General features: G+C 35.2%; 1 protein-coding gene across 2 annotated transcripts in view; it reads right to left on the bottom strand.

Annotated features, from left to right (window-relative positions):
* The window catches only part of LOC125032986 (F-box/WD repeat-containing protein 7-like), a 31,269-nt gene that overhangs the window by 4,982 nt on the left and 16,287 nt on the right, over nt 1-10,000 (bottom strand). For both annotated transcript variants that reach the window (XM_047624428.1, XM_047624427.1), the window contains 6 exons: nt 3,822-3,901; nt 3,332-3,488; nt 2,789-3,058; nt 2,501-2,680; nt 1,986-2,167; nt 156-381 (listed from right to left, as the gene is read on the bottom strand). In XM_047624428.1, coding sequence (XP_047480384.1) covers nt 156-381; nt 1,986-2,167; nt 2,501-2,680; nt 2,789-3,058; nt 3,332-3,488; nt 3,822-3,901 — 1,095 coding nt within the window. The remainder of the gene's footprint in view (nt 1-155; nt 382-1,985; nt 2,168-2,500; nt 2,681-2,788; nt 3,059-3,331; nt 3,489-3,821; nt 3,902-10,000) is intronic.

The raw sequence follows: 10,000 nt of genomic DNA on the forward strand, positions 1-10,000 counted from the left end.
ATTATAGACACAGAGAAAGTATGAGACACATATTTTTCCAATTTTATACAATATAATACTAATGTGAACACAAATATCAGCTGTAATTTGTTTTCAAGCAGACATTTATGTCACAAAGCACACTACAAAATACCCAACTTGTAGTCAGTCCATACCTGTAAAGAGTAAACTCGATTTGTGTGTCCCTGTAGAGTATACAAACATTCTTCTCGATCAGGGTTCCACACTTTGACCATGTAGTCATATGCCCCTGAAACTACTAGCCTCCCATTGTACTGAACACATCTCACAGCTGCCACATGGCCCACAAGAACATGTTCACAAGCTCCTGTTACCACGTCCCAAACTCTTAAAGTAGCATCCCGAGACCCACTGACGACTCTGAAAGTACAAATGATAAAAATGAGATTCATATAATTTATAAAAAATACATTTTTTTTTTTTTCTAAGTTCAACTTATTAAGCCCTTGGTGACAGGTGTAAAAAACAAAAACAAAATATTACGCTCTGGCGAACCACAGCAACGCGCTGACTTTGAGCGCAGGAGTTCGGTACATCAAGCCGAATCACTGCCTTGGAGCGCTTTAGCGTGCCGCCATGGCATACAGCCGCACACCACATTTCGAGTGGTTTGTTTTCACGCCTATAGGCGTGACCCGTCAGGAAGGGGTTAATATGTTTACTTAGATTCTGGTAGCAATCAAAATCAAGTAACTTAAAATGAATGTTTAAATCAACTTTCTAATAAAATGTAAATAAATTCTCTGCCTACTTCTGTATATATAACTATGGTTTCATTTACTACAATATACAATAATTTATTGATGACAATAACTGATCAAAAATAATTAGTATCTATCGCTGTGCTCAATTTAGAATTTTTTGTGAAATGTCTCTGCACATAGATGGCTCAGCTAGTGCTTCATCACAAAGGAGTCAATTAGTAGACCTTGTGATCTTATCTGATTTCACCTTTCCTTGAATTTGCAGGAAAAACGTTTTTTTTTTTTTTTTTTTTACTAATGCTATCAATATTGGTGTTATTTTTATCATAGACATTATAATTACTATACTCTTATTGACATTAGTAGTAGCAACCTAAGAAAGCATAACTTTTTGAAAATCAAGTAAAAAGGTAAACAGGTTAGACAAGAAATTGGCTCATTGGTGAGTTAGTACATGTGGAGCCATCTATATGTAAAAACAATAAATAAAGTAAACTCAAAGTGGGAATGTCATGTACCCACAAGTTTGTGGTTAAGGGGACCTTCCCTAAATGTGGTGGGGGTAGGGAAAAATGGGGGTGGGGGGGGGGGTTAAAGCATATTTTGTTTATTTAAGCATTCCACATCTTTTGGTACTAAATTTATTGAAATTCCGCAAAGGAGGGAGATGCCAAGTGGGTATATGGTGTGTAAATGTGTGCACATGTGCATGTAAGATTTTTTATCTTTTTATTCTTCAGCCTTTTATATTTATTTAAATGTAGCTATATTATTACTATAACCCAATTTCTTGATTGTTTGGGATCCAATGAACAAAAGAAAAGTAAAATCTTTGCTGTGGGCAACGTCTTACTGGGTGGCACAAACATGAAAACTCTCGGGAGGCCCCTGGTTGGCTGCGGGGACCACAAGGTCAACCTACCCATCTAATCAAACAAGTCATGTTCGTTTACTTTTCGAGATAGACTTACCACTACTCAGGCATTATTGTTATATATATGATGTTTCTGTCAAAATCAAATCATATATACTACATTTACATTTGGAAAAAAAGAAAAAAAGAGAAAAAAAAAAATCTTCATTTTTTCACCATAAACCTTCACATTGGAAGGAATTTGTTATTGCAAGACACTTTAATCCTCCCTTGATGAATTTCAGTAGGTTATGTCATTTTCGACAAACCCAGCCTCCCCCATTAAACTGAAGGATGGTCCCGTTAAAAAATAAGTCTGGAAAAAAGTTATACATTTAACAACTTACTTATTGGCATGTAGATGGAGACATCTGACTGTGGATGTATGGCCATACAGTGTATGTATACATTCCCCCGTCTCAGCATTCCAAACGCGAAGGGTTCGGTCTGTACTACCACTCACTATACGATTACCAGACATCTGAGACGACCAAACACCTCCAGTGTGCCCAGTCAGTGTTCTCATACACTGAAATACAATAGGTTATAAATAATAGATATATTTCAGTTGGTAATTATAAATAAAATACCACCTATTTTCAAAAAGTCATACGTGCGTAACAAAAATGAAATTCCCCAAAACAAAATTACGGACATATATCCATGGTTTTTGTTCTGTCATACCCATCTGTAACTTTTTAACAGCCAGGCAAGTATCTAGGATAATCTTTCTTCTATATTATCTCATTGATAAAGACTTCCATAACCAATGCTTTATAAAGTAAAAAAAATAACAGTAATAAATATAAGACCTAATATATCCTCAGGTCTTCATCAAATTCTTAAACAGTAAACTACTAACCTTCCCAGATGTTGCATTCCATACTTTCAGTGTGTTATCATCTGAACCTGATACAATTATATTTCCGCAAAATTGTAGGCATGTGATGACATGGTCGTCATGGCCTTTCAATACCCGTGGTGACCGTAGCTTAGCTACACGCCAATTAGTTTCTATCCTATGTTGTCGCATAAATGCCGCCTGAAACATGGTGCCTTGTTAGTATGCAAAATTCCAGTTGCAGTCAATTAACTTTACAACCATATTTCAATTTTGTTATCACTTTCACAAGCAAATACACATCCCTACCTTAAATGGTGATACATGGCTCACACTTGTACCCTTTTTCCGTCTACGATCCATAAAAACAACATGATCCTCAATTCCAGCTTCACGACACTTTTCTCTCCAAAGAAGGTTGTCTGCAGCCAGGATGTTCCAATATTTACAAGTCTGGGCTGCTCTTAAGAGATCTTTTGGGGGCAGGAAGCTAAGGACATAGAGAGCCAACTCCTTTGGCAATAGAGAAATGAAATCTCGCTGAAACTGCGGGAGGATAATTTCATGGATGTGCCTTACCTGTTGGACAAAACACATTTCATTGTTGTAACATAATTTCCACAATATTTTTTTTTTAATTATATACATTAATATCAAACTTGAACAAATTTTAACATTAAGAAATAGCCTATGATTACACAGTGTTCATCTTTTCTGAAAAAAATAATCAGATATATTTTTTACACATTCAAACACTGACAACTACATCAATGACAGTGAAATCAGCTTTGAGAATCTTTCGCATCAGATAATAACACAAAAGTACTATCTTACAAAAGCAATTATACTCACTTGGTTCAGATCACAAACATCTATTAACGAATCTAAAGCATGAAGCTTTTGTGCAGGTGACCAAGTCTGGTATTTAGCCAACCATGACTTAAGGCCCGCTGGGGGAGACACCTTGCGAGCTGCCAATGCACAAACTTTTCTGCGACTGCTTTCACCGCTGAAAAGAATTTCAAATTAAAGCCTAAATGACATATGTAATACTCAATAATGCTTAATATTTTCCAATAATTTATTTACATATCTAACAACAATATCTTTCATGACAATAGCAATGATATCAACTACTTTACAAAGGGCTGCTTTTCAGAATTCTACTAAAAGTTAAAGCACTTATAATTTAGCAAGAGGCACATTCATAATAATTATATGTTTTCTCATTGTATTTCTAAAAATAAATATTTTGCTTAAATTTCTAACATCATCTCATACTTGAGTTTAGTAACGATTCCTTAATCACAAATTTTATATAAACAGAAAATGTGAAAATTACCTGTCCTCCACAGCTTTACAAGATTTCTTTACAGGACAAACTCCTTTGGAGTCAGAACAAACTTCAGATTTCCGTTTAACCTGAAAATAAACAAATAAGGGAAATTAGTATGAATGCATCTCAAAGTGAAAAATTTTGAACAATATTTTACTATGCATCTACTGAGTACCTGAGATAAAAGTAAAATTGTGTAAACTTTACACAGAACAAATGATTTCCTAAATAAGAGATATTTACTTAAAATTTAAGTACCAAAGGTAATACAAGGTAGATGGCATTTTGTTATAGGGTAGAGGGAGAGGGAGAGGGAGAGGAAGGTGTAAATGTAGAGGGAGAGGGAGAGGGAGAGGAAGGTGTAAATATTTGCAGAAAGATTCACTGAAAATTTCAAAGCCTGGTAATTAACCAAATGAATACAGCTGTTACACATAGCAAACCAAACCAAGCATTGGCTGCAGTGTGCCAAAGTCAGATGGACAGGAAACCTGTTTTTTCCTGTTCTCTACATTTTCATACAATGTATACATAAACTTTAAAAAAAAAGTACCTTTAGGCTTATACTTCAGAGGGTTGTAATTATGAACTGTTTAGTGTGTACAACAGGCTTAACTGTGCATGTCATGTAGGTTTGCTGCCTTTTGGCATATACAGAAGCCATCTGGTGACAGTGTGTTAATGGCTAGACTCAAGAGCATTGCTTTAAAAGTAGAATGAAAATGATGATAACTTTAAACAGGAAATATTTTACTTTAGTAAAATATAAGCTTCCTGAATTACCAAAGCTGAGCTGTTAATGAACAGGAAGTAGTCTTTAACTACTTAAGCCTGAGGAAACTGACTGAGGTAAGAACAGCCTCTTAGAAAATGATGGTCCATTTTCCCATATATTTTCACCGTAAATGGGAGACAAAGATTGTGAGGAATAATCTCTACCTTCCATTCACCTTCCTGAGCAAATCATATATTTTTTTTTTTTTTTTTTATCAGAATTAATACTTTCCTATATAATAAAAGACTTCTTATAATAAATAGCATGTCCACTTTCCCCTAATGCTTTTACATCCTTTGTACCCCTTTCCCCACTTGTTTATTGCCTTTTCATTAATTAATTATAAACATTAAAAAATGTATTGTTTTATAGCTCTCCTCCACTCTTACTCTTGATCTTGCTCTCACTATCTCTCAAACAACCCCTCCTCCACATCCACTGAGCCCATAGCCACGTCCAGCCATCCTCCCCTCCTAATGCCTTCCCCTCTCTCTATACCTGTGGCCAGCCAGCTGCCTTGCACCCTTGCTGACTTGTTGGCCTCCAACTCCCAGCCAGCAGACACCTGCCCCTACACACTCCCCCAGACAGAGCAAAACCCACTGAAGAAACAAACAAACAAACCTAATCCTGCTAGATGTTGACGAAGAGGGTTATACCAAAGTCATGTAAAAAAAACAGAGAAAAAAAGCTAAGAGAACAACAAACGCCAAAGTCATTAAAGGAAGCAGCGTGCCCTGACACATTCTACCTCTACATCAACACCTGTCACAAAGACACAAACAAAGAGGACATAGAAGATCATCTCTCTGAAAAGTTTCAAGTGTAAAAGCCCACAAAATAATAATGACACATGACTTCTACATTACCTTCATGGTCTAAGTATAGGGAAAGAACATAAAGCTTAAATTATTTACAGATTGACACTTTTCCTGTGGCGTGCGGCTGTCTGCCACAGCAGCGCACCAAAGCGCTCTGAGGCAGTGATTCGGCTTGATGTACCGAACTCATGCACTCAAAGTCTGCGCGTTGCCGTGGTTCGCCAGAGCGTAGAGTTTTTTTTTAGTTTTCTACACCCGTCACCAAGGGGTTAAACAAAAACAAGTACAAGAACGATCAGAATATTTAACCAAGCAACACTGTCAGGTTAGCAGTCACCAGATCGCATGTCATAAATATAAACCATATAAATGCACAATCTCTCCTCAGACATTTTGAAGAAATTTAAATGCTAGTTGAGGAGAAAAACATAGACATACAGGATTTCTGCTACAACAGTAAACAAAACTGCCATATATAGCAATATTTCATAATCTTTTTTTAATGGTGCAGTCTTTAGACACCAGAATGCAAATTCGGAATCTTTTGAATAATTCAAATAGGTTCTTAGAGAAATTTCATTTAAAAAGAAACCACTTTTCGTCCTAGGTGACTTAAATGATGCTTTGACAAATCTAATGCTAAGTTAGTTAAGATAACTAAGAAAAATAGACTTAAACAAATAACAAATAAAACTACAAGGATTAAAGAAAACACTTCATCTCTAAGAGCATACTCTTACTGACGGGCTATGTCTATCAGTGTCATAACAAACCGCTCGGTCTGCGGGGGACACCTGTACGCATGGTGACATGCCAGAGAGCTAAGAGTGGGACATTCGGCTTGATGTATCACACTCCCACACCCAGTGTCTGCCCAATGCCAGAAATCTCTAGTTTAAAATTCTCAGGGATTGTTTTCACCCGTCAGTGTTGGGTAAATAATAACTCACTGATCAGACATCATTCTTCTTTCTGATGCCCTCCTGTGCCATACTGCTTATCATGAACTCATCACGACATTAAATATAAAGAAAACAAAGCAACCACCAGTAACAAAGCTTTTCACAACTTCAAACACAATGTCCCTATATTATTCTGCGAGCTAATCATGTCTAAAGAAATAAGAAATTTTATTCACAGATAATGTAGACAAACAAGTAACTATGTAAGTTATTAATTAAAAGCAGCATTAAAGTTCTGGCTCCCTACATAACAAGAACAGTCCCCTGCCCCATGGATAAATGATGGCATCAAGAGAGCCATTAGCAATAGAAAAAATGCCCACCAAGCTCTCAAAAGTAATAGAAATAGGGCCATCTTCAGGTAGATTATAAAGTATAAAGTATAAAGTATATATATATATATATATATATATATATATATATATATATAAAAGTTAAGTTGTTAATTCAATGTGCAAAAAACTTATTTCATAAATAAATTCACTGAAAATAAAAACAACTCTAATAAAATATGAAAAAATGTTAAAACACTAGTGCCTAACAACAAACACAACACGGGTGATTGCACAGACCATTTTAATGACTTTTCAAAAATTGGATAACTAACATATCTAAAACACAACATGGCTTTAGAAATGGTTTATCCACTGAAACAGCATCACTACAAATTACAACAGACAATAATCAGGTAAATTTGCCTACATTGTGCAAACTTTCTAAAGCTTTTGAAAGTGTCAACCATGAAATTCTCCTTAAACTATTAAATCATAAAATTGATACCTTTTGGTTTAGCAATTATTTAGGTACAAGGACCCAATTGGTGAGAAAAAAGGAAAACATATCATCAAAACAACCAATATCTTTTGGTGTTCCACAAGGATCTATATTAGGCCCAATCCTATTTACAATGATTTAAATAATTTATCAACCATAGCCCATAAATGCACTATGCCAATGATTCACAGTTTCTTCATATTGACTCAGTAAACAAATTAAATAGATTTATAAGAAACACCCAGCATACTTTTATACAACCAAATATGTTAATTGACACTAATGGCCTTATACTAAATCCACATAAAACTCAATGTACATTCACAGGTAGTTGGCATAGCATAGCTAATATTCCCAATAATAGAACCACAGAATTTGAAGGCTGCTCTAATAAACCAAACATTTCTGGGAAAAATCTAGGAGTACACTTAGACAGCCAAATGGCATTTGAAACACATGTTGACAACATAGACAGGATAGTTCTGGGCACATTGATACATCTTAACCACATAGGAAATCAAACCATTACTGAAACTAGAATCATGGTTGTGCAAACTCTAGCTCTAAGCGTAATTAACTATTGTTCAAATATTTGGGCTCAACTAATAAAACCAAGATAAAGAAAGTACAAAAAATACAAAACTTTGCTGCTAGTGTTTCATTAGGTAATATTAGTAAATTTGATCACATCATCCCACATATTCAAACACTAAAATAAGTTAAAGTTCATTTTAAATGCAGTTATGATACATGTCTTTTCATTCAAAAACTCATTTGGGGAATTATTCACAATGGTTATTGCCCTTGTAATATGTAGTGAACACATCAGGTGTCCAAACACAATAAGTAAATTCTCTATATGTTAAGAGATCAAATATGGAAACAGGAGCATGACAAATGCAAATACATGGACCCAAGTTCTAGAACATGCCACCATATAATATTAGAAACATTATCAGCTTCTGTAACTTCAAAATGAAATTAACCAAATCGCTATGGATTTATGTAGCTTTTTGGAATTTTGTTACATACAGATGGTTCCACATGTGCTCAGCCAGCAAGGAGTCTATCAGTAGGTCCAAGTAACCACTCCTGATTTCCCCATTCCTTGAAATTGTGGGAAAATTTATTCTTCTTTCTAATAATATTGATATCAAGACTGTTATAATTCTATTGATATTAAAATCTTGGTAACATTAAGGACAATGAAATAATACAAAAGACACTTTCCTAATATCAAAAAGGGTAAACAGGTGATATAGGGAGGACTAATAACTGATTACTTTGTGACTATGTGTAAATACAATAAATAAATAAACTTATATTACAGTGGGGATGGTATGCATTCTTGCCATCTGTGCCATTTGGGTTAAAAGAACACCTATTCAATAGCCAAGTTTAAATACAGATGAAATTTTGTAAAGAATAACCATTAAATTATGGAATAAAGTATTTGAATTTGAATTTGAATTTGAGCTTTCTATTTTTGATTTTGATGTTCCACTCTTTGATAACCATATGATAAAACTCATTTTCTGGTGTGTAAATCAGAGCTTTACAAATATTGAAAATCTAACTTAAGTCTCTATTGAAAGCTGAAAATTTGATAAAGAAACCTCTTTACATGCCAATTATTCAGAATAAAGATAAAGTTCACCTCCTTAAAGTTAAAGAGGTGAAATTCTGAGAGGAAAATGAATTACATAAGGACTGAACTCAGAAATGAAACTCTTTCACAGTAATTATTTCTGCAAAAGTGACTATCTTCATAAAATTCACCACTATATTGTAATTCATTACATATAATTACCATTAAACAGATTCTATATCCTGAATTTTCTTCTTTATGGTTCCTTCAATAAAAACAAAATGGTAATACAAGCAATTAGTGCGCTACATTAAATAATTCTTTGGGAACCATTTGGATGCCAGAAGAAATATAAATGAAAAAGTAGAGCACATGAACTTATGACTGCTTTTAATGCCCTAAAGTGAATTCTTATTGATATTCAAAATTTAGGCTGACTGTCTGTTCATTATCATTGTGCAGTTATGATATCTAGAAAAATTATCCTCAATCCGGATGACCTGACCCCTACGTCATGAAAAACTTTGGCTTGCGGGACCTGTAATATGAACATATTATCATGGGAAACTTTGGCCATGGGCCACAGTGACACAATCTTCCTATCGTGAGCATTACAGCTGAAGGCCTGGGTGACAGAATGACTCACCACAAGTGTGCAAACCTCTTAAAGGGAGATTAGGCGCATTTGCCGTTTAGGAAGGGGCTTTTGCATTATTTCCATCAATAAACGAGTGTGGAAGTTACTGTCCATTAGCCATGACTGGAAGAGTGCCAGCTCCAGGGAGGACACCATTTTCATGCTCAGGATCCTATTCCTGGCCACTGAGGCCAGTGGCACAGATAGTATTACTTACACACACACACACACACACAACACACAGACACACACAACACACAGACACACACAACTCACAGACACACAACACACACACACACACACACACACACACACACACACACACACACACACACACACACACACACACACACACACACACACACACACACACACAGAGCAATTAGTTAATAATTGTTTTTATTATTGCACTGAGTATAGACTACATATAGAGATGGAATCTGTGCAAGGAAAACAGTCTATTACCAACTGGATAAAGTAAATCAAATGACAAATATAGAATTTTAAAAGTGGCAAAAAAAGCAAAAAATGATTATGCTGCAAAAGAGAAAATAACAATCCAAAGGGGAGGCATGCAATCTTGCCACTACATACGAATGTTCATGTGCGCCCAGCATACATACATCTC

Source organism: Penaeus chinensis, chromosome 15, assembly GCF_019202785.1.
Source record: "Penaeus chinensis breed Huanghai No. 1 chromosome 15, ASM1920278v2, whole genome shotgun sequence".
Classification (NCBI taxonomy): Eukaryota; Metazoa; Arthropoda; class Malacostraca; order Decapoda; family Penaeidae; genus Penaeus; species Penaeus chinensis.